This window comes from Danio rerio, chromosome 2, assembly GCF_052040795.2.
Source record: "Danio rerio strain M-AB ecotype USA chromosome 2, GRCz13ab, whole genome shotgun sequence".
In the NCBI taxonomy this organism is placed as follows: domain Eukaryota; kingdom Metazoa; phylum Chordata; class Actinopteri; order Cypriniformes; family Danionidae; genus Danio; species Danio rerio.
In genome coordinates, this window is record NC_141022.1 from 31,290,001 (window position 1) to 31,316,517 (window position 26,517).

Below are 26,517 nucleotides of genomic sequence, written 5' to 3' on the forward strand. Positions count from 1 at the left end.
AGAATAGTGTCAAACAGCCGTGTGTATATAGACTTCCTGTCACAAAAGGCGTTGAAAATCATACCCAATAGTAAAAGTTTGATTAAGGCATTTACATGTCTGTACCTCACTTGAATAATGCAACTAAAATCAGCATACTCCACATGCCTTAATTGGATTAAATTGATCAAAAATCAAGGTTAACAAGGTAGACTCTTAATCAGAATATTGTCTCAATCCTCTACCGCATGGTGTTGCCGTATGACAACATTATATTTATGTTTATCTTCCTGCCACTGTTTTTTTAAGACCAACATTCTTTTTTTTTTTTTGTTGGAAAGAGAAGACCTTAGTTTAGCCAATGATGTGCTTTGGTTTAGTCACATAACCTGCAGTGTTTTTCTGTGGCATGATTTCTGACAGACTGGCGTTTATTGTAAGTAGTTGCTGAATGCAAATGTAAGCGTCAATAAAAACAAAGGATCAAATTATGTCAGATCCACAAAAAAAATCTGAAACATCACCTCTAGTAAGTTATGATGATGTGATAACTCAAAAATGTTTGTCTTAAAATTATTTTTTGTAAATCGATCAAATTTATGTTTTACCAAATGCCAACACTGTGCAATAGTGGAACATGCAATATTGCAATAGGTTAGCTAGCTAGAAAAGTCAGCTGGTTCTTCCTGCAGATGAAAGTGAGGATGAGATGGGTTTAAGTGACCATGGGAAAGATGCAGACTGGACATAAGAGCAGTGATAGTGACAGTTCAAATAAGTTAGCATATAAGACAGGCATAGAATAGTGTATAGTATAATATATAAACATTGTTAGCTAATAGCTACATTAATCTGATGCATCTAGATATATTACACGTGTTATTTATTTGTTATAATATTTACTGAAGGAAATATTTATACCTGCTGTATGTTGTATACATGATAATACAATATTACATTTGTATCCAACAATATTCAGCAAAAAAAGAATGGAATAAATGAAAGCTGTTGGAATATCAGTTGTTGAAAGACATGTATAAGGTTTCATTTATAAGTTCAGTATTATAAGCTAATAATACTACAACACCAACTAAATCAAAACAAACATTTCAAACAACAAAACGATTAATTATAAGGAAAGTTCTAAATTTGAAATTTCTAAATTAGATCCACTATTGGACGTTGTTGCCATATGGCAACATATCATTTAGTACCTTCAAAAAATGTTCCCCAATTTCTTTTTAGAGCACTTCAAGTTAAGCCATTCTAAGAAAAGATAGATATATATTTAGATAGATATTTTTAGATATATAGATCATAATGCATGCGTCAGAGGTTAAAATCGGGTTATTGGTGTCCATGTAAACGCCCTCAACATTTAAGATGTTTACAATGTGGTCGGTCTGCTGTTTTGTCCGCTAATGTTGTCTCATTGCACCCAATTTTGTTATCTCATGATCTGTTAAAATAAAATCACATGGCTTATTTGATGCACATGCTGGAATTTATTCGGGTAATGCGTTTCCATCAGTTTTTGTGCAGTTTTTTCTTATCAATAAATAGGTTTCTTATCCAATTGTGCATGTTTTATGCTCCTTTTCTAAATGCATGCAAATCTTAATCTGCCATTAAGCTTTTTTTAATAGGTGGATGGAAAAATAACTATTGACATCGAGAGTATTTGTCCTACTATGGATGTCAATGGTTACAGGTTTTCAACATTTTTCAAAATATCTTATTTTGTGTTCAACAAAACAAATAATCTAAAACTGGTTTGGATCAATTTAGGGGTGAGTAAATGATGACAGAGCTACCCCTTTCAACCTCAACACGTTTTAAAAAGAAATGTGTGAGAAGTGTGTCCGCTTTCACCAGCAGAGGGCGTCTGCAGCATTCATTCTCTTTTTGAAGAGCTGAAGCTTTGCTCTGTTCTGCTGACGTCAAACAGCGTCTCTCCCTCTCTAAATATATAGCTTTGCTCCATATTAGAAGCAGCCTCTGGCGCCAAAAGCATGATCTAGCTGATATCTGTAACAATATAAAATATCACCATCACCCCTGTATCATGAGACGCCACAAACCATATATATTCCTGAGAGAAGCTTCACAAAACCATACAATGCGATCAAGATAAGAAAATCATAACGCATCTTCCCTCTGTATCTCCAAACAGTTCATCATTCTGTGAGCGTGAATCTGGATGTGTGGCTGTTTTTAAAGGTGATGCACTTGCGTTGAAGCAGCTCAGAGAGACTGGAGTTTGACGGAGCATGTCCGCCGCTGATTCTGTGGAGACCAAACACCATCTGCTTTTAGCCTCCACAAATACAGCTCTGTTTTTCCGCCTCTCGTATTTTTCAGTCCACTGAGAATCCAACACCTGCTTAAGCAACAATCACTGGTCTGAAGAAACCGCGTTCAGCTTTTCCTGTTTACAGTGAGTGGAGTGGCCGACGCGTGGAACCAGGAGCCTGACAAATACAGGTGCCCTCAAGTGAAGAGAATGCGCTTTTTGGAGCACAAAATACAGAGGGGATCAAAGCTACACAACTTAGAAACACTTGAAGAAGTCCGATACAAAAGCATTAAAGTGCTATCTCCAAATATTTGCATTTTTCTCGGCCTCCCATGTTTCACATATACATTTATTCATTTAGTAAACTTACAATCGAGGAGGGAATTCAGTGATTCAACAAGAGGAGGCAATACACACAAGAACTGCTAAATATAGGATATTGGAGTAACCGTAGCAAAACCTAAAACTAAAATGTATTAGTGTAAATGGGGCCTAAGAGCCTCACTGCGATGTTACCACGATTCACTTACAACGCACACTCACTCACTGTCCATGTTTCATTTTAAATGCAATGAAAAGAACCTATTCTGATTAACAAATTCTGCCATGTAGCCTAATTGCCCATTAAGATTCTGCATGCTATCCTCTCCTCTTGTGCATTTGATTTGTTTTTGCATGTTTGTGGACAACCGGCCACTTTTGTGGTGAATGAGTCAGTTTCAATCGGTGTTCTAGAAATTACAAATGTGAAACAACCAGCTTCTCTGGCATGCTATCAAGGGTCTCCCTTCGGCCATAATCTCCACAGTCACATTATAAAGGCTCGCCATCTTGCAACGCCAGTGAAATCTGCAACATAACGCTGCCAGTTAACTGCAGTTTGCCAGATAATTAGCACATTTACCACCAGGTGCCAGATTTACACCAAATAACTTAATCAATAAAAAAAAAAATATATATATATATCTTTTAGTTTTATCTACAAATAACATGCTTTGGAATATAGACAAGTCATCTTATAATCCCTAAATAACCTAAAATTATTATTCTACAAATCTGAGCATTAAGGAAAGCATTACGCCCAACCTGACTTAATACACTGTTGTCGACTCTTGAAAATGTCTTGTAGGATTCAATCATGCTTCCCTCACTGGCTTTTTCCATCACTTCCACAATGCACCCTGGTGTCATTGGTTGTCCATAAAAACAGCACCCACACAGCCTTATATACAATGTAAAAGAATCAGCATTTATCAGAGCAGGTGACTATGTCCTACTGATCAACGTTCCCACACTTGCCGGCTCATCGTGGGCCCTTATGCCGAGATCAGACTGCATGATTTATTTTCACAATAGTCGTGTCACAGATGTTTTCACACTGCATGACTATTTGGGTTTTGCGTTTTGTCACTACTTTATTTAAACTGCAAGATGGATCGGCGACAGGGGCTTTTTACATTGCATGACTTTACAATAGGAAGTCGCTGACAACTTTTTCCAAACTACATCTCACAACCAAAAACACATAGTGTATATTTTGATATTAACTACATAACGAGAAAAAAGCCTCCACCGCGGTGACTGAAGCTCTGCACAAGACTTTTGGCCAGCGGAGAAATTAAAATGGTCGTGCCCAACTCGAGTCTGGTTCTCTCAAGGTTTTTTTTCTTCACTTCTATCAGGTGAAGTTTTTCTTCCCCTCTCCGCTGTCGCCACTGGCTCGCATGGTTCAGGATTGGTAGAGCTACGCATCGATGAATTTGCTCTTCAGTGTTTGAACTCTCAGTAATGATTTTAAATCACACTGAACTGAGCTAAACTGAACTGAACTTAAACACTAAAAACTGAACTACACTGTTCCAGTTACTATGACCATTTATGTGAAGCTGCTTTGACACAATCTACATTGTAAAAGCGCTATACAAATAAAGCTGAATTGAATTTAATTGAATTGAAATGAACTGAAAGAAGCCTTTTATGGGGTAGAAAATGTACATATTTGCTCACCTGGGTTTGAAGGGAATTTGTAATTTCTTCTCAATTTTTTTTTTTTGACCCGGTTGTGGTTTTGCTCAGATGACACGTCAAAACGACACATGTGCTCCTGCCAAATTTCTGCTAGTTTTTCCTCCATTTCTTGGGTCCAAATAAACTGAAAATGAGCACTTTTAACTTCTCCCCCAGCCTCTTGCTGGCCTGCAGGTACACACACATGTGAATGCTGCTCTCTCGTTGGCTTTAGGTGATCGCCGATGTTATTGTCAGTCAAAACTCATTTCACACGGCATGATTTGAATCGCCAACATCCAGATATTTAGCAAGCCAAATATCTCACAGGCATCGGCGACTTATCAGCGATTCTTTTTTAGATCACGTCTTTGACAGTTCGCACTGTGTAAACCGATTTGCCTGTGATTTCAGGCATTTATCGGCAATTTCTCAAAACCAGTCGGCGAGTCAAAATCGTGCTTAAAATCATGCAGTCTGAACTCGGCATTAGTTGCTGAACATCAGTCATCAAAGGCAGTTTGATTTGGTTTGCAGCTACACAGCTCACTACACTTTTACATTACTGTAGATGATGTGACACAGCATTGAAATATAGTGTGACAGGTGGATAAGAGCAGACCGGATAGCTTTTGTTGGCCTTGTGCATCACCGCTTTGTGGTTTGTCTATTCTCAGACCAATGTTGGTCAATTGTTTTCATTGCTAATCGGAAACAACCCACAAACCCTGCAGCTTTAGAGATACTCTTACCCAGTTATATCACCACAACAATTTGGCCCTGACCTAAATCGCCCAGATCACTAATTTTTAATGCATGCAAAATCTTTGAAAAACTTTCAAAATTTTTGCAAAAACTAATTGTTTGCTTGCCCCGCAATCCAACATTAATATGTGGTAAGGAGATGATCAACAATATTCCAAAAGAACTCTATAAAATGTAATAAGTTTACTCTCAGTAAACTTTAATAATTTTAATTTTTGAATAATGTTTCAAAAATGTTTGAAGTCACCTTATTATTATTAAATATCGTTTATTAATGTAAATACTGAAGTTTTCATTTAAATTATGTACATTTCCCCAAGATACATTCATTCATTCATTTTCTTTTCAGCTTAGTCCATTTATTAATCTGAGGTCGCCACAGCAGAATGAACCGCCAACTTATCCAACATATGTTTTGTGCAGCAGATGCCCTTCCGACTGCAACCCATCACTGGAAAACATCCATACACACTCATTCACACACATACACTACGGACAATTTAGCCAACCCTATTTACCTGTACCACAAGTCTTTGGACTTGTGGGGGAAACCGGAGCACCCGGTGGAAACCCACAAGAACACTGGGAGAACATGCAAACTCCAGATAGAAACACCAACTGACCCAGCTGAGGCTCGAACCAGCAACCTTCTTGCTATGAGAAGAACGTGCTACCTACTGCATCACCGTGCAGTCCTCACCATGATAAAGTATAAGAGTTTTCTAAAAATATTATCTAGATCAGGGGTTCCTAAACTTTTCAGCCCGCAACCCCAAAAATAACAATGCCAGTGACTCACGACCCCCCAATTTCTCTTAGGTTGTTATAAATACGCAAACGTTTCTCACACAACAATAGGCCTACAGTATATAAACATGAGCATACTGACAACACGAAAAAGTGCAACAGTCTAACAACTAGACTATTAATTAGTTGAATCTAATATTAACCTCAGCTAAAGAGACTGGTGGACACAATGTTTTCAGCACAAGTCTATTCTTGGTTTAATTTTAGAGACCATTAACCAGAGATCATTCTCAATGTTTAGTTGTGGCCTTTAATTATTTTTAATGTATTTGATTGCCATAAAGGTGTCAAAGTTTAACCTGGTGCTGTGCAATCAATTTGCTGCAGCTGATGCTGTTTTGTGTTGTAAACACACCGTTCCTTTAAAAAATAAAGGCTGATGGCTTTTCATTTGCACAATGTTGTTTTTTACTATCAAAACATTATTTTATTTAATCTTCTGTAGGTTATGATTAAAACATGGTAATTCTAATAGTTTAATAAAACTTATTTGACTTTTGGAAATCACCCTGTCATTGTCCCGCGACGCTCCAAGGGGTCCCGATCCCCACTTTGGGGTCCACTGATCTAGATGACATCTTGAATTTTTGCCATATAAAAGTATCTGTGGCTAGATGGATTCATGTAGGGCTGAATTTTACAATTAAAACAATCAAAACAATGCTATTTACTTGCTATGTTGAGCACAATTCACCAGAAAAAAATATTACAAAAAAGTGATTCATACTAACCAAGTGAGAAGTTTTCACATCAGATGTGACCTGACAAAGTTATACAAAATGACAATAAAATTAGAAGAACGTGGGCCCTCTCTCTCTCTCTCTTTCTTTCTGCAGTCCTAACGAATGGATTACATCACAATTCTGATATTACATATATATATATATATATATATATATATATATATATATATATATATATATATATATATATATATATATATATATATATATATATATATATGACGACTCTTATGTAATGAGTGTCGAATGGGCCGGTGCTCTCTATGCTTCCCAATCCCGTACTGCTTCTTGTAATTGTTCCATTTTGAGGCCAGTGTCAACTTTGACTGTCCAATCAACGTCTTTATATTCTTTTTGCCACTGATCATCCAGTTTTTTTTCCCAAATGAATGGGAATACAATACAAGCACAAAGTATGCTAACCTAAGTATTGTGATTTTTCCGCCTAATGGCAGATCCATATTGATGCACTATAGCACTTGTCCAATACTTTTGGTGTCCACAGAATCTGTAAGATTCTCTTCGACAGCACCATAGATCAAAGACATCAATGGTCTTTTTTAGCAAATGCTGGACCCCAAAAAACTTGCGCTTTGTCAGGTTTTTGAAATTGAGATTTATACCTGAAAGCTGAATAAATAAGCTTTCCACTGATGTATGGTCAGAACAATCTGTATGGAGATACAACTATTTGAAAACCCAGAAAATGAAGGCTCAAAAAAAAAGAAGAAAAGATAAAGAAATCCAAACACTGAGGAAAATCACTTTTTAATCTTTCCAGAAATAAAATGTTTAGTAATGCACATAACTAATCAAAAGTTGAGTTTAGATTTGGTTCACAGTAAGAAATTTACAAAACATCCGAATAAAACATGATCTTTACTTAACATTCTAATGAGCTTTGGAATAAAAGAAAAATTTGACCCTTCAATGTATTTCTGCTGTACCGCTGCTCCCTATACACAGAGTACTCAGGTTGCGTAGAGCACCAACTTCAGAGGAGGGCACCATCTCGGTTGCTCACATAAAAATATTTAATATTTATTCAGTAATAATAATATAAACTAAATAAAAAAAAAAAATATTGTAAATAAAAATATATAGATAATATGTTGATAAATACAGTAAAAAAAAAATGCATTTAATGACGAACGCAAAAAAACATGTGACGTAATTTTTTTCCGTGTGTGTGTGCGCCCCAGCCCACTTATGTTTGTGGCTGCTACCAGCAAATGATTATAATTGATGCATCTTGCAACTTGCATCAAGAAAAGACAACAAGAGTCTGGAGCAGAGATGAATCCCGTGCATCACTTTCAGCTAACGTCCATGAATCTGGAAACTTCACCCAACTGCACCAATTCTGCCTGATTTGTTGTTAAAGTAATTTTTTTTTTTTTTGCTTTGCTGCAATGCATAGTGTTTTGAACTATGATAGGGCATGTTTTGTAACTTTTTGTAATTAACCAATCCATTTGCCCCTCTTCCCCATGTTGCTGATAATTACATAAACTCTGTTCTTATTAGGCTATTATTAATTTGCAATACTTTTCAATTCTGTATGCACACCAACAACATACACATGCATTGCACTCAAGTATTTCACTGTATGTTTTATTTTTTATAATTCAGTGCAGTTATCTTTGTTTATAATTTTGTCTATTTCTATACATGGCTTATTGCTGCTGTTCTCTCTGAGAGCTGCCAATTTAATTTCATTGTATCTCTGCACTGACAATAAAGTCTCTTTAGTCTTAACATTGGTGAATTTGTGTGTTTTTTATTGGCCAGTTTTTCTTCTTTGTACACTACTATATGAGATAACAAAACTGACTAATTTTCTGTGATTTTTGAAAGATCAAAACATAAAATGAGTCAAATTACCATAAAACCACAGGCCATAAACCATTTCATTACATGGATTCTTTAATGTTAACTATGTTAACAATATGTTTTTGTTGAAAAGTACTTGTTAAATGTTTACAAAAGGCAAATGTCTTTGATTTAAACTGACGGCAAAGGTCAGTTTTTGTCACTATAGATTATAGTGCAAGTTAAATCCACATTTTGGTTGTAGTTTGTAAACATTGTGAACAGTGCTTGACTAGCCATGAATGTCATGAATTTTTCTTTGAATGAATCATCCAACACTGCTCCAGAGGCACCAGCAGCTGCACAGATACAGAAACACGATGTAGTCCATCTCTACAGGTACAGAGAGGGTTTTACCATTTGTAAACGGTACTTTTTAACTTTTTAAGTTGAATTTAATACCTTTTACTACCTTTTTTAGTACCTTCAAGAAAAAAATTAATAACAGCACGACTTAGAGCTGCAACTATAGTGGCGTAAATGAAATATCTTTCCAAATGAAATAACATATTGCAGATAACATATACATTTAGGTAAAGCAAAGAAATTAATTAAGATTTAATTTAAAGATTTAAGGGATTTAATCAATGTCAAATATGTCATCAATGTCAATAGCCGCTCTTCTAAGAACAGTTCAGTAGGGTTAAGGTTGTTTCTCCACTATGCCTGGAAGGGCGCAGCCGTTTTCAGCCCAGAATTCTCAGCACAGTTAGACAACCCTGCTGAACTGTGCCGATAGATTCTAGGAGTCAGGGCTCAAAATTTATTTTTTTTACTAAGTAGCACCGGTGCTACTTAGTACCCAACTTTAAATATTTCAAAGCAACAGAAACAATTTAGGAGCACCAGACAAAAATTTAGTAGCCCCCAACAAAAATGAATTAGCTTTAATTTAATCAATGAATGAAAGCCGGGTACCAAGTTTGTTTCAGTGCGCACACGAACAAACATGATATCGCTCAGGTCCTACTCTCAACATATAAATAAATCCATGCACATTTTAGAATAAAGGCCTGCACTTAACACAAATTGAATTGTTTTTTTCGTCAGATGACGTTTATTACTTTTTAATACTTTTTAATGGCCTTAATTTTATTTACTACCTTTTACAACCCCGCAGACACCCTGATATATATAAATACTTTAAATACATATGTTTGTATGTTTCTGTTCTTCTGTGGGGGCACCACAGTAAAACTTTGCTTAGGGCACCCTTTTGGCCAGCAACTGCCCTGTATTTCTGGCTATTCCATTCATTTTTGGCTATTGCCAAAAATATACCACTGAAACCTGATATCTTATCTGTTGCCTAGGGTTACATGTACTGTATGTACAGCCTCTAAAGTGTTAACACATGCCAGTGGCCTTTAGCTGGGTCAAATAATGCTATAATACAAAACACTCACAGAGCAAAGTTCTTCATTTCGTTTAAAAATCTACCTCTTGACGTAATGTTAACGTCAGAGAAGTGTTTGCTGTTTGGCTCTTCGCATCGGGTATGACAGTAGTAAAAGCGTGTTTGCGTCTCTGTAGCCCTGAGGTAATCCCCCTCTCTCTAGGGTGAAGGTGGAGGAGATTCACAATTCAGCTCACGCTCTTCATCTACTCCTCCAACCAATCAGGCAGTGCTGAAGGAAAAGAGGCTCACCATGGCTGTGGGCTACTGCCTCTGTTGACATGAATAAGTGAATAGATACCAGGCTCTGATCTCACTTTCAAACAGAATTCCAGATGTAGTAAAAGAGATATGATTCGAAAGTGAGAAGGACGTATAAAATATATTACTCAAAGTAGGGTGGAAAATTCAAGGTAACACCCACCATCTGTGAGGACTTTCCTAAATCCTAAAAAAAGTCCATGTTGCCAGAAAGAAAAGTATTTGACATTTGGTCTCTAGATAAACACCATTAAATACTAAAACCTAAACCAATACCAGAGTTACTGTGGCATATGTAATAATGAAAGTGACTAAAATTGAACTTTAACTTAAAAAACTACAGAAAAATTATACGAAGATGCATAGTACAAAACACTACAAAAATTCCTACACCTATTAAAAATAGGTGTAAACTAACAGTAAAACTATCCCTCTTTATTAATAAGAATGCAGAGTGGCTGAAACATTGTTACTAAAGATTAGGTCTGTCACAATTATCAATATATCGACTTGTATAGCACAACACATGGACATGATCTCATTAATTTTTGATGTTGCAATTCACACTCACCGGACACTTTTTTGGGTACACCTGTCCAACTGCTCAATAACGCAAATTTCTTCTTCTTTTTTTTTTTTTAAAGATTTATTTTTGGCCTTTTTGCCTTTTTTTATTAGATAGGACAGTATTGAGACAGGAAGCGAAGTGGGAGAGAGAGAAAGGGGGTAGGGTAGGGAAATATCCTCGAGCCGGGATTCGAACTCGCTTTTGCACCATATGTCGGCGCGCTAACCACTAGGCTATTGCGCCGACATTAACACAAATTTCTAATGGTCAAGACAACCTGCTGCAGTTCAAATCGAGCATAAGAATGGGCAGAAAAGGTGATTTAAGTGACTTTAAACGTGACATAATAGGTCAGAGGAGAAGGGCCAGACTGGTTCTAGCTGATAAAGGTAACAGTAACTTAAATAACCACTCGTTACAATTGAGGTATGCAGAAGAGCATCTCTGAATGCACAAGATGTCCAACCTTGAGGCAGATGGGCTACAGCAGCAGAAGACCACACTGGGTGCCACTCCTGTCAGCTAAGAATAGGAAACTGAGGGTACAATTCACACAATTGTCCTTGTTTGGTTACCCCCGGTACAAGCGATTATGCGCGAACAAAATGACGCCGGTTGCCACGCCCACTTGTCGCTTCATGTGCGCTCTTCAGAAACCCATGGGTGACGTCACGGATACAACGTCTAAATCTTTTACAGTCTATGGTTTTTGGCCCTACATAAGAAAAAGTTTGGGGACTCATGCACTAAAGGCAAATCAGTATTGGTGACTATGTCTATCCCTTTTTCACCACAGTGTGCTTCTTCTATATTGCTACTTCCAACGGCTTAACATGCCCATCCATGAACAAAAAAATCTCAAACTGTTTTCATGAACATGACAATCAGTTCACCACACACTCAAATGGCCTCCAGAACATATAGGCCTTAACAGTTAATTAATATTCTCTAACATTCACATTCCAGATACAGTAACTACACAATCTCCAGTCCCTTCTTTGCTATGCGATAAATGAAACAGGGTAAAAAGACCAAACAAGGTCTCCTCTGTAGATCTAACAGCCATAATGAGATAAATAAAACACAATGGGATAAACGAAAAGCTATTAACAAGGCGGCTTGTGCTTGGCCTAATAAACCGCATCCATTAAGAGAGTGACCCACTTTGCAGGCGGCAGTGGAGTAAAGAACACAGGTAAAGCACCAGAGCTAAAAGGTTATCCTCCTCTGAGGCTGAGCGCTCTATTTGTGCAAAGCGTAGCGCGTGAAAGAAAAGAGTGCCCTCCTGTGCGCTCTAAAAGCTGCCTGCTGTCTTGCTCTCGCTTGCTCCCTCTCATATGCAGTCTCCCTCCCTTTCTCGGTGGTCTGACGCAGGAGGATTGAGGGGCTCCGTGTCGAGCGTCAGCAGCGCACACACACACACACACACTGCAGACAGAGCCAGTTCAGTCAGTCTGCCCACACCTTCAGCTGCTACACACCGATACATCTCAATGCTGACATCATGCTCCATCCCTCTGCTCATGCTGTGCCTCTCTATTTAAAGTCACAGGTCGCACTGTTAATGATTCACTGGCGCATGTTATTCCAAAAAAAGATCTTCAAAATCCTTAACCTATACACAATAACTAGGTCTTGCTCTAAACTGAGTTTCCTTGATGTTACTTACAGTGTTTCGTTTGAATCTTTGTATCTGTGCATATGTAAATTACAAGACAGAAATCTTGTGCTGCAGACTGCAGTAAATGCACTCAGTTTTGTTTTAACCGTATTTTTAGACTCTCAAATAGACCTGTTATAAATGGTGGTTATTTAATCTAACTGTGCTTTTTTTTCCAGATGAGCGCAGTTGCTGTAATTCATTTAATAGCCAAAAGGAGGTGACATAAAAAATAGATGCTATTTCACATACTGTACATCCTAAATAGTATTTCAAAACAGAATTAGTATGTCCCAAATCGTAGTATGTTGAAAAGAGTATGCCAAAGGTTCCTGGACGGTTTACTATTTCCAGTAAAAATTTTAAGTGTAGATCTGTCCATACTCTTAACCGCTGATATTGCTCACAGTACTTTGCGCGTTGGATGTGAATTCGATTAGAACTACAAATGTGGGTGAAAAGTGTAAATAAACTACAAACATGGTGGAGACCGTCAAGTAGAGAGGCTTCAGTAAAGATATCTGTATGATTGACTGTTAATTAATATCTAGCCAACTGGAAAATATTTAAATCACGTGTTCTGTGTTATATTTCATCTGAAACAGCAATACTGAACTTACATAAAGACATGTTTGGACATTAATGTCTGAATGCATAATTATTCCATGACCTGAGGAGGTTTCTCTGCATGAAAGACTCGTGAATGGCAGATTATCCTGCTGCTGTTTCTCCAATAAGGTAGGAAATTTAATATGACAGAAATGTGGATGATGCGTGGATGATTGAGAGGTGTCATAACTAAGCAACACATAGATTTGTTAACGAGGTAGTAGTATATCCCAAAGCTTGCATACTCTGCTGTTACACATTCAAAAGTATACTTTTCCTTCACAAAAAAGTACATACTTTTAATGCGTAGTATAAGTATGCAAATAGGGAAGCAGCAATAGGCACCCTTCCAAATATGCGGGCATTTTACTTTCACTTTCAAATTCAGTCAGAGTAATGCTGTGTCCCAATTCGCATACTCACCACCTCATAAAAATTTGATGTTACGAAACACCAATATATGGTGTGGCTAAATATCAATTTTAATATAAACTATCCTGGGAGTAAGTAAGTATATGTTTATATTTGGATATATATTAGATTTCTACATGGGCCCCAAAATAGACAATAAATCGCATAAAAGCACAATTATTTTAAGTCAATTAATTATCTGTCAAATGTAATAAAATTTTCTTTGTAGCATTAAATGTTATGAATAACCAAGAACCACAGCTTCAGCTCAAAGTCTACTTCAATTATTTACTGACAAAAAAATATACATCTTTTATGGCCTGAGTTTGAGTTTTAGAAATAAAAAAAATGTATTTATGGATGAACTATAGAGGTGTGAACCTACACTGGTCTCACGGTTCGGTTCCGATTATCATGCCATCGATTCGGTTCAATTCGATATCTCGGTGCATCATGGTGCATTGACAATGCTTTCCATACACAATTTTAGATTTTACTTCACAGGCACTGTTCACTGATGAGTGACACTGATAAACGATTTCGGCAGGTTTTGGATAGTTTTTGGGCTGGAATTAGTCAGCTACATCTGGCAACACTGCAGCTGCGATCACAGCTGATCCATGATAGACGTGGTGGAGAAAACTCATGCACTCGTGTCTGTAAGCAGAAGTATTGCTGTAACAGCCGATCGCAGACAGAAAAATGGGCCACAGTAAGAGAAATGGAGTTTACATTTATTCTCTCAATCGCAGTAATAAAAAGGCTTCTACTGTAAGTGTCAGTAAAAGACTGTCCAGCAAACATATACGCAGTAAAAATGTGCACAGCTTCTGCCTTTTTGAGTAGTTGGAGAGTTGTAAACATTTGCGCTCGCCTAACTCGCCATAGTAAGCTGCGGCGACATATCGCAAATGAGATAAATGACGTCAGTACACAATAACCGGTTACGATTATTACTGAACCGACACAGATTTGTCCGCGTCTGCATTTCGGTGCACCGAAGAAACAATACATTTTGACACCCCTAATGAACTATACCTTTAGGGCATATTTAGACCAAGAAAGTTAAATACAGTGTGAAGATAAATATTTGATGATGACAAGCCTTTATTTGTCACATACACTTTTACATGTAGCGAAATTAGGCTGGAATTGGAATTTGGAATAGGATAAATATGTGCATTCACACCAGCACAAACTTAATGTGCCAGCTTTTCAAAGCAGGATTGATTCTGACTAACTATAAATTCAGAATTTTTATAAAAAGCTAAAAAAACAAAAACAATGTGACAATGGTCTGTAATATCTATTTAACCATAGATTCTCATGTACAGTAGGTATTTTACAAATCAGTTTTCACGTAAACTATTTCATGTCATCAATGCAGTACTCAAATTATCGTCATCTTCATTCAAAATAGGTCTACTAAATCTGTATACTGTAAAATGTTGTGTTGCTAAAACACATGCAAGTAAACAATACTGTTAAATTATGGTTATAAAACTTCATCAAAAGTTTTTTTTTATCTCTTTCATCTAGCTCTGTAAATAAAAATGAAATTATGAGTTAATTTTTTTTTCTATTTAACACTAAGTTTTTTTTTTTGAAGAACGGTAGTAATTGGCTTCCATAGTAGAAAAAACAGTCAAGGGCCACTAGACATCAACATTCTTTAAAGAGCCCATATTATGGGTTTTTGAAAATTCCCCTCCATGTAGTGTGTAACACAGCTCTAAGTGAAGTGAAGTATCCAGCTAAGGCTTAAATCTGTAAGAATACAGTGTTTAAAACGGTTGATTCATCTATAAAAGAGTCGACTCATAGTGCTTCAAACGAGTCGCCTTGATACCGATTCATTAGGTGTTTCGCCATGACGTACGAACGAAACAAAGTTTTTCACGTGCACGCGCAAACCCGGGAGATTTTAAACCTGAGGCCCCGCCCTCTGACGCAGAAACCCAGACACACACACAAACACACGCACACAAACATGCCGGTCGATTGAAGTCACACTGCAGATGGATATTATATCGAGTCTCTACCCAAAGATGAAACATCAGCATTATAGCCAAGCAGTTGGAAACTACTGGAAACTTCTGGAAACTACATGCTACAAAGAATACTTCATCGGCGTTTGTTAAAGGAAGGATCAGTAAAGAGTAACTTACTGATTGACGTCAGGATGGGTTTCTTCCTACCTTTCTCAAGTGTAAGTACGTGCGGTTAAAGTTGTTGCCTCGTTGACTCTAGCTTGCAAATGTATTTAGTTGTGATTTGTTACTTGTAACCGAGTGTACTGTATCAGGTTAACTGGCTATATTCTCTTATCGCGTGCAAAGTCACGTTAAAAACGCGACGGGTGCTGCTTTGTTGACGGAGCTCCGAGGTAGAGTTGTGCATAAATTTCCGAATAAATCGCGGGAGCGGTCGTTAACGGGTTTAATTTGGGACGGGAGCGGGCTGTCTTGCAATATCACGGATATTGCTATGCGAATGAGAAAGAGAGAGTGTGCTTGTGTGTGTTAGTGCACACGCGCGCGTATGAGAGTGAGAGAGTGAGAGAGAGAGAGAGAGAGAGAGAGAGAGAGAGAGAGAGAGAGAGAGAGAGAGAGAGAGAGAGAGAGAGAGAGAGAGCTAGTTTTGTGTGCTTGGTGCTGTGTGTGTGTTTATACATACAGCTTGGCTGTCTGGACTGTATAGCTGGGTGACTTTTGGTTGTGTTCTCCCCCGCTCTAGCGAGATCGGGCGCGGCGGGCAGAAAACGGAGCGGGTTCTCAGGCTAAAACCTGGCGGGTGCGGGCGGGAGCGTTGTCGTCCGGAGGTGTGTGTATGTTTTTGTGTGTGTGTGGCAGCTAAAATCCGAGCGTGTATGAACTGTGATTACTTTTTAAATTGCTGATTAGCTGTTGGCCATTTCACTCTCTGACTGAAGGCAGTTGACCAATCGCAACAGACTGTCATTGGTCCAATCAGCGCAGATTAGCTTCGCGCTAAGGAGGGGTTTGGGAACAAATTAATCACTGGACGATTCATACAGGAGTCGCTGGAATAATTAGGTAAAAATAAATGCAGATTATAAGACCATGAAAGTGTTTTTTGACCTTGCATGCATATGAGACTGTTGTTGGAGACCCTTACAACCAAGATATGACCCTATTTCATGTATAATATGGGCTCTTTAAAATATCCTCTTTTGTTTTTAAAAGAAAAAAAAAACTTTTGAGGTTTGAAACAAGTGGAGTAAATGATGACTGAATTTTCATTTTCAGATGAACAATCCGTTTACCATCTCTTATGCTGCAGCAATAAATTACTTTAGATAAAAGACTAAACCAACATTTGTCTAAAAGTCTAAACTAAAGCTTTGCTTCATGCTGACTCACCGTGGTCAAGTTTGATGCCCTCATCGAACCTGGAAAACAGACGGTATCGCTGAGCCCAGTATTTGGCCAGCTCAGGTTCTGCTGCAATCTCAGGTGGCATCTCCACATCCTTCCTCCTCTTCCTCTTCTTCCTCTTGTTCTTTTTAAAGGCCTGCACACTCTCTGTTGGGAAAGCAAACAGCACAATTGTCAAATTGCCAATGAGAATCAAACAAGAAGCCTGATTGTGTTCACCAATGGCTTGTATTTTACAGAAAACATCTCATTTGTAAGATGTAAAGCAGTGAACCCTCACCTTTCTTAGTGTCTTCATGAGCATCAGGGAGCAAGAAGTCAGGGACATCCAGCGGCTGCAGTTCTCCTCTGGGATCAGCTTCATCATCATGTCTTTCTTCTAGATCTGGTATGATATGCTGTTGTTCCTCACAAATTCTACTTGGTTGTGGAGTCGTTTCGCAGTCTTCTTCATCTGTATCATTACTGGCTTCTTCTTCATCTTCTTTTCGTGTAGGTAGACTGGCCATTTCCGCTTTGTCAAATGGCCCAATAAGAGGTTCAGGCATGGATGTTGTGGCCACGTCCTCAGAGTCTGCATCAGTCTGGACCTGCTGGAGGAAACTCTGGACCTGAGTCCAAGATGTGAGTCAATACAGAGGTTTTATATAAAAGAAAAAAACAAAAATTTTACTGCCTCAACTGTTGTAGTTGCTACAGTATTATGAAATGTCAAACTGCTTTTTGAACAATATTTAGTTTTTAAAAAAGGCATACAGATTAACAGCTAATTTTACAGGTACTAAAATATTTAATCAGGGTTTCTGCAGGTTTCATCAAGTCAAATTTAAGACCCTTTTAAGACCCTTTAAGACCATTAAGGATAAAATTTTAGACTTCTAAAGGGAAGATTTTTTTTCTAATGGCCTTGTAATTTAATGAGATTTTTTCCCCCTGATTAGAGAATTTAATTTGGGGAATTTGCTGTAAAAAATGTCTAACAGCTGTTGTGAGTTGTATCTCTTTTTTGTTTTTGAGATGTATTGTTGGTCATTGGATGGATGTCGGACCAATTGAATAGCTTTACTTACATTACAGTGAAAGTTTAGCTTTTTAAGACCCTGCAGACACCCTGTTAATGTTTTTGAAATGCGTCTATAAAGCTAACTAAAACAAAATCCATCAATAACATTTTTAATTTTTAACACATGTAATTTATTTCTAGATAATAATGCTGAAAACTAAATGTTCTGCTCATTATTTCTTTTATTTTTATTTTTTTTTTCTCAGTATGGGATAATTGGAAGGTGTAAAAGAACAGATTTTATTTGAAGGATATGTGTTTTTTTAATAATGTTAAATGTTTTATTACTGTTCATTTTAGGTATGTTTAAATAATTTTGACCTTTTGAACACTTTGAACTAGAAATGCTCTGATTGATCGGCCAGAGATCGGTATTGGCCAATAATCACATTTTATTACTCGTTCGGTACTCACCAATATGGCCGATGTCATGAACCGATCACAAGTGTTTGTTTACAAGTTTGCCGAAAAAAGCCACAAGTGAGGAGGTAAATGAAGCATCAGTGATTGCTGGGCTCACAACACAGCAAGTAAAATATATACAGATTAATTTGTAAGTTATAGGCCTACTTCCTTTTAGTAAAGAAGTAATGGATTTACTTGTGTATATGTTAACTATGCATCAAATATGTGCTTCAAACCCTTTCTTTATTGAGACTTGTCGAAATGTTCTTCCATCATTTGCAATGTTTCCAAACTACATTCATTCATTCATTCTCTTTTCGGCTTAGTCCCTTTATTAATCCGGGGTCGCCACAGCAGAATGAACCGCCAACTGATCCAGCACGTTTTTACATAGCGGATGCCCTTTCAGCCGCAACCCATCTCTGGGAAACATCCACACACTTATTTACACACACACACACACACACACACACACACACACACACACACACACACACACACACACAACACACAACGGACAATTTAGCCTACCCAATTCACCTGTTCCCCAATGTCACACACACACACACACACACACACACACACACACACACACGCACACACACGCACACACACGCACACACACACACACACACACACACACACACACACAACGGACAATTTAGCCTACCCAATTCACCTGTTCCCCAATGTCTTTGGAATGTGGGGGAAACCGGAGCACCCAAAGGAAAAGGAGGACATGCAAAGTCCACACAGAAACGCCAACTGACCCAGCCGAGGCTCGAACCAGCGACCCAGCGACCTTCTTGCAGTGAGGCGACAGCACTACCAGTTATTATCTGGTTTTATCTGGTTATATCTTGTAAAGCTGCTTCTGACCATGACATGTTCACACTAAATTGTAAAACAAGACCTGTTTAGGAGATTATATGCAAAATCCTTAATTTATTCTCTTAGGTAATGAGAGATCCACAATTAAGTTGCATACTTGTGAAAATGTGATGGATCCTTGGATTTAAAAAATATCAGCCTTAGCATATAATACTACCGCTAGCAGAAATGCAGGGCTCAACATGATAAAAGAAGCCTAAAGTCTTGTTTGGGCATCCAGCCTGAAAAGATACCGCTGATAATGTCTGGTTGCAGTAAAGTTTTCGTCCTTCACCAGATCAATTTGTGCTACAGAGAAATCAATTGAAGAGCACTGCGGTAAATTGGTCCAGTCTGTTCTTTGGCTAAAATCCAGCTTTACCTGAAACCCAATCAGACATTAAACTTAAAATCAGCTGTGATAAAGTCCATTTAAAAGATAACTGGGTGCATTAACAACAACTCATCTCTTGTTTCCTGAATATTAGGAATGGCCATGATGAAGAGTGAGGGTTTGAACTCTGTGCAAGTTTGACAGCTGTGTGAATGTGTGTGTGTGTGTGTGTGTGTGTGTGTGTGTGTGTGTGTGTGTGTGTGTGTGTGTGTGTGTGTGTGTGTGTGTGTTGTGTGTGTCAGGGGTGAAACTGGAGGTTGGAGTATCTCTGTCTGTTTGACGGTGGCTGAAGATGCTCTGATGGGACGCATGAAAAAAGACTGCATAAAGTGTCAGTCTCAACTGCTGGATCTGGGCCCATTTTACACACACATACACAAACTCTGAACCATTTGCACTGTGCTCCAACGATCTGTGAAAAGGCGACCAGAATGATACATCTTACAGGTAAGCCTACAAAATCCATCTGTCAATAAAACCTCGGGGAACCTGGTAACGCAAACATGAGGATTTCATCGTTTGGCTAAAGCAGCAGAGTTGAGGGTGCCTAGTTTAAGCACAAGAGACTACAAATATCACACATTTTGTTATGCATTAACTTGATGATACATGACTGTAAAATGTTTTTGTTATATAAAGTTTTTACATAAATTTTTTTTGTTATCCATGAAAAAATTCTGAAAATATGTTTCACGTTTATCACAATGTTATTGAACAAACTTGTTTTCAACATTGATAATAATGTTAAAAAACTGCATATTATAACAATATGTAAATAAGCATGTGAGACTGAAGCCTAAAGTAATGAGGCTGAAAATAACAGCAGACATATACACTAACCGGCCACTTTATTAGGTATACCTTACAAGTACTGGGTTGAACCTGCTTTTGCCTTTAGAACTACCTTAATCCTTTCTGGCATAGATTCAACAAGGTACTGGAAATATTCCTCAGAGATTGTGGTCTATATTGACATGATAGCATCACGCAGTTGATGCAGATTTTTCAGCTGCATATTCATGATACGAATCTCCTGTTCCACCACATCCCAAAGGTGCTCTATTGTCATGTTCAAAAAACCAGTCTGAGATGATTTGCTCTTTATTCCACCACAACCACCAGCAGCCTGAACTGTTGATACAAGGCAGGATAGATCCATGCTTTCATGTTCTTGACACCCAATTCTGACCTAACCATCTGAATGTTGCAGCAGAATTTGAGACTCATCAGACCAGGCAATGTTTTTCCAATTTTCTATTGTCCAATTTTGGTGAGCCTGTGCAAATTGTAGCCTCAGTTTCCTGTTCATAGCTGACAGGAGTGGCCCAAACAGCCAAAAACATCTTCAGGCAAATTTAAAGTGAACCCATCATGCCTCTTTTTACAAGATGTAAAATAAGTCTCTGATGCTTCCCAGAGATAGGTTGCAGCTGGAAGGGCATCCACTGCATACATATGCTGGATAAGTTGGCGGTTCATTCCACTGTGGCAACCCCATATTATTAAAGGGACTAGGCCAAAAAGAAAATGAATGAATGAATGAATGAAGTCTCTGATGTCCCTAGAGTGTGTTTGTAAAAATTTTAAGCACAAAACACCCAACAAATCTATCTATCTATCTATCTTTTTTTTATCTGCACCAAGGCCCACAGCAATTTCAATGCTTTTTCCTTACCCCGCAAGTCTTTATTTTACAAATAAAATAGATCCTAAAGAACTGTTTGCTTCTCAATCTCTATGAGGAGTGTCATTCATGTATTTTAAGATGCACTTAGAGGACAATTGCCTGTGGTATCATATCATTTTGTTTTTGATTGTCAGGATGATGTAGGCCTATAGTTATAATAATATTTATACATGATCAAACTAGTGAGCAACTCAAGCAAAACTAATACTAATTGTTTTAAAGTTTTGTAGTTTGGGCCCAAATAAATATTTGTTGCAGTTTTTAATAGTTTAAGTTCATTTGATTGAATATATAAAAATCTGTGGATATTATCGATGCATTTATTGGGTAAAATTGCTACTTTTTTTACTGTCATTTGTTGTGTTTTTGGTCATTATCAATGTACTGTCACTTTAATTGGGCATGAGCAGCATGGCAAAAATGGATCCAGAGCCGAAACAATCGCAGCACTTTAGTTGCGCTCATGCATCAAGCTGACGTGCTGCTTCTGCATGCAGTATGAAAAGTCTAATCTGTTAACATGAACGCCAAAAAAAAAACTTGCGCTGCTCACGCTTGCGGTGTGAAACAGGCTTTAGCCGCTGACATTATTTTCAGCAGGTACTGTGTGAAAACTCGATTTGCTTCTCACTTAGGGCCGTCAATGAGAGGGATTGGTTGTCTCTAATGGACGGGGCTTTCCTCCTCTGATGGCATGTGCAAACGGAGAATGTCGATCAAAGTGTTTCTGCAGACTGTTTTTATGAAGTGTGATTATAAAAACAAAATGAATTAATTTTCACCATCAGAGGCTGGCTATATTTACACACTGAACCACATAACTGTGTTTAAAAACCTTATAAAAGTGATTTCTGCATAATAAGTTCCTTTTCCACATTCACATTTGTGTTACTTCACTTTTGCATTTGTACTTTGTAATTATGCAGATAAAAGAGAACCAAATAGTCAAACACCGCTGATGGCATATGTGCAAGTGCCATATTTAAATATCTACATGTGGAAATTAAATATGAAAGCTTCAAATATACTTTAGTTGCTATTAAAGAAAAGTTTAACTTTTCTTTTATTTCTTATGCTTGACTTCTCCTAGTTGAGTTGTATCCTGTAGTTCAGTCTTAATTTTCTTGGCTACATTTTTGACAAATTATTTCTCTAAAAATTAATTGTATGCGCAACACTAACCAACTCACTTTTTGAAGAGCTTTGCTGATCTTTGGCTTTGTGGTTTGCGGCCCATCATCTGTAAAGAAGATGTGCTTGTTGATCTTGCAGGCTGCTTTTCTTCTTTGCTCAGGGGGCTTTCTGTCCTCTCGCCGTCTGCCCGTGTATGAACCCTGGCCTGCTTTCAGCTTCACCACACTCTCAAACCTGCCAGGACAAAAGAATGTTAGTAGAGGCTCTGACTGTTATCAAAAAGTCTAATGTATGTGTGGGGTCTTACTTTGGCTGTAAACCCCGTCTTAGGCCAAGAGCATCCCAAGCCTCCTCGACTGGTACCTCCGCAATCTCCTCGGCATCCAGCTCATGACTGTAAGTAGAGCAGCAGTTTCATAGCATATATATTTTTTAAAAACCTCTTTACATATTCTCTTTAAAAATAAATCATTATCTATCAGGGCTGCATATTATTGGAAAAAACTGACATTGAAATATTTTGTTTTTCTGCAATATATATTGTAATGTAATGTGGATTTATATAGCACATTTATCGTGTATGGTCTTATCCCCAAAGCGCTTCACAATCATGAGAGGGGGGTCTCTCCACACCACCACCAGTGTGCAGCATCCACTTAGATTATGTGACGGCAGCCACAGGACAACAGCACCAGTCCACTCACCACACACCAGCTATTGGTGTAGTAGAGAGACAGTGATGGAGCCAATTCAGAGCATGAGAATGATTGGGAGGCCATGACGGGTAAGTGCTGATGGAGGGAATTGGAATTGCCAGAATACCGGGGTTACACCCCTAATCTTTACGAGAAGTGCCATGGGGTTTTTAATGATCATAGAGAGGCAGGATCTCGGTTTAACATCTCACCCAAAAGACTGCTCACTGACAGTATAGTTTACTATACTGGGGCATTAGGACTCACACAGACCACAAGCTAAGCACCCTCTGCTGGCCACACTCAAACCACTTCAAACATTAACCTAGTTTTCCATGTGGTCTCCCATCCAGTTACTGACCAGGCTCAGGCTCGCTCATCCATCCATCCATCCACCCACCCATCCACCCGTCTGTCTGTCTGTCTATCTGTCTATCTGTCCACACAGACACAGCTATGGAAACACATTAAGTAAAATCCACTTGAAAAATCTCAAAATCTCAGCATTTAAATATTTTTATTATTAGAAAGAATTAAATAACAAAAGTATGTGGAAATAACAGAAAAGGTTCCATGTTTTCTGGCATGTTCATATATTAATATTTGGTGAAATAACACTGATTTTCAACCAAAACAAAGCAATGGTTTTGACCAATTGTCTTTTTTTTTAATACGAAAAGCTCAAAATGTGAAAAAAATGATACCTTTGTGAACTAAATATCAGTAACAAAACAGATTTGACATTTGTACTAAACCCCTACCTAATAAATCCTTCAATAAAAAGTTGAATAAGAATTAATAAGTGATCCTTTAATTTTGGTTCATTTTATAAGCTATCAACATATGGCTAGAGCTGTATCAGCATTATTCAGCATAAACACAAAACATCTGCAGACACAGAAGGAAAGAGGTGGGTAAATAGTTACAAAAATGTATCTTTGATTAAACCATAAAGGTTCTGTATCAGATAATATCTGTTTTAGACTTCATAACTATGCAAAGTCTGATACAATGCAGTGCAGTGAATCACAGATCATCAGCTTACGCTCTCTTCACTTTAGCTCGTTGGTTCCCTGGAGGTTCATCATCATCATCATCATCGCTCTGATCCTGATCATTAGATCTGCTCTTTGTAGGTCGTCCACTCCCATTATTCATCGGCGCAGAGCCAGAGGTCTGTTTCATGTTGCCATCTGAAATCACACATTTTCAGTTTATTAACAACTGCCACATTATCGTAAAAATAAAATGATGTATCAGGGTTTCATACAGCCTGATGTATACAAGTCTTTCCAGCGGTTCAAACAAGGCTGTTGTTCAGATGCCATCAGTCATGGCCTGACAATCAGGATGACAAGAGCCATTTTTAGAGCGACTGTAAGTGGATTGTGATCAATTCATGCACCCTGGAGCCTGCGCTCTCTTTCACGTGTACTGGCATTAAAAATGCATAGGCCAAAGTCACATGCTCCTTCCATTCAACAGCTGACATCTTTTGATATGATGCATTAAACATTCAGGCAGAGACGAGCTTAGGCTGCAAAAAACCTTTAGGGAAAGCGATCTGCTTTTACATGTTGTCAAATAGCGAATAGAGTTCTGGTTTGATGTCGCCATGATGCTGAAAGTGAGATGATGACATCATGATCACAGGTGCCACCATCAAAGCATATCGATGACAACTGAATTTGACTCCTGTGAACATGCATTGTTATTTTGAAATTTGAGTTTTCTTTGGCAAGATTTATTAGCATTTAAATGTAAAAACAATCTAAAATGTATTCAATTATTTCATTAAAATACAAAACAGTTAAAGTACATTACAGTTATTTAATTTGTATTTTATTTTGTGTTTATTTTCTATGAGTACAGCAAATTAGTCTTACATTTGCAATCTTAATATTTTTACTTTGCATGGCTATTAAGAAGAGTTCTACAGCTAGGATGCTTTCAGTATATGTTATTTTTACATCAAGATTTAATTTGCTGTACCGATTTAAGAGCAGAAGGCACATGACAAAGATAACTAAAGGGACGGTTGTTGCAAAAGTTCTTTTTAGTTCTAGCTTTTTTTTATTGATTGACCCTAATGTTATTCCAAACCTGTACGACTTTCTTTGTCTAATATTATGATATACGTGTTGTGAGATTTGGATGTTGTCCATTTAATAGAAGTCAATGACCATCAAATGTAAGGGTGTAGATTTTGTCACAGTATCAAAGATTATAATTATTTATACCTCAAAATAAAAGAATCCTGTGATCACACTACTGTTCAATTCATGTATATAACAATATATACACAGAAATCAGAGAGTGAAATGCAATACCTTTTAAGACCTTTTTTAAGACTCTTTCCATACATTTGACACTTTCGGTTTCAAACGGAAACACTGGCAATATTTTAACTTACAGTATATTTACTAAATATTAATGTAAGAAACAAATCCAAAACTAAAGCATTACTCATATACTGAATTAAAATCAACTAAATCTAGCTAATTCAGCATAGTGGCACCTATAGAAATACAGAAATAATGATGTTGCCTTGGTTACTGCAATAAACAAAGCAGCATGATGTCAAATTTAGTAGGATTTGATTGATTTTATAAACTACACAGCGTTATGATATTCACAGATTTAATTCAGGCAAACTTTAGTAAACAATATACATTGCATAATCAATAATGATATAAATTTTAATACCTTGAAAAATAGCATTTAAAACTTTTTAATATTTTTAAGACCATTAAATTTCTCTACATTGATCAACTTTTAATACTTTTTAAGACCCCGCAGACACCCTGTATAATGATAATATACAACAAGTGAAAACTACTTAATTTAACCCTTATAGCTACATTTTATCTAAAAAAAAAGTCTATAAAATAAAATAAAATAAAAAACAATAAAATAAATAAATAAAATAAAATAAAATAAAGTGTGGAGTTTGCATGTTCTCCTTGTGTTTGAAATATTGCCAAACAACATTTTAAAAAAAATAAAGAAAGAAAGAAAATTAAATAAAGAAAAAAAAAGTAAAAAACAATCGGCCTATGTATCATTATTCTGACACAAACTGAGCGTTCATCATGTAGTTTTGCAGCTTTTAGATTAAAAACAACAGCTGCCGTCCATGTTCATACACTCTAAAAATTCTGTAGGCCTTTACAAATAATGTCTTACATTTTACACAGAACTCTGTACAAAATGTGTAGATTTTTTTCTTATGTTAAAATAAATCAATACATACCATTTTTATAAAGTATTTGATTGCTTTAGTACTAAATGTTCAAATCTTTCCAAAAAGGCACAATAATTTGCAATATTAGATTAAAAGATCAGAGAAAACCTGTGCAGTATGATTAGAACAAAAGACTCTAACCATAAGCATTTATATGTGAAATTTTTGAACTGGTAAGTGTCTCTCTTGTTTACCTGTGATCCGATTGAGCAAATGTGGCTTATCATTGTGTAAACAGGGCAGCACCAGTCAT

General features: G+C 37.3%; 1 protein-coding gene across 3 annotated transcripts in view; it reads right to left on the bottom strand.

Annotated features, from left to right (window-relative positions):
• Positions 1 to 26,517, bottom strand: part of tgs1 (trimethylguanosine synthase 1) — a 39,580-nt gene that overhangs the window by 6,353 nt on the left and 6,710 nt on the right. For 2 of the 3 annotated variants that reach the window (NM_001423263.1, XM_087238737.1), the window contains 5 exon segments: positions 16,758 to 16,919; positions 17,053 to 17,383; positions 22,382 to 22,559; positions 22,633 to 22,719; positions 24,066 to 24,213. In NM_001423263.1, coding sequence (NP_001410192.1) covers positions 16,758 to 16,919; positions 17,053 to 17,383; positions 22,382 to 22,559; positions 22,633 to 22,719; positions 24,066 to 24,213 — 906 coding nt within the window. 3 annotated transcript variants of the gene reach the window in all.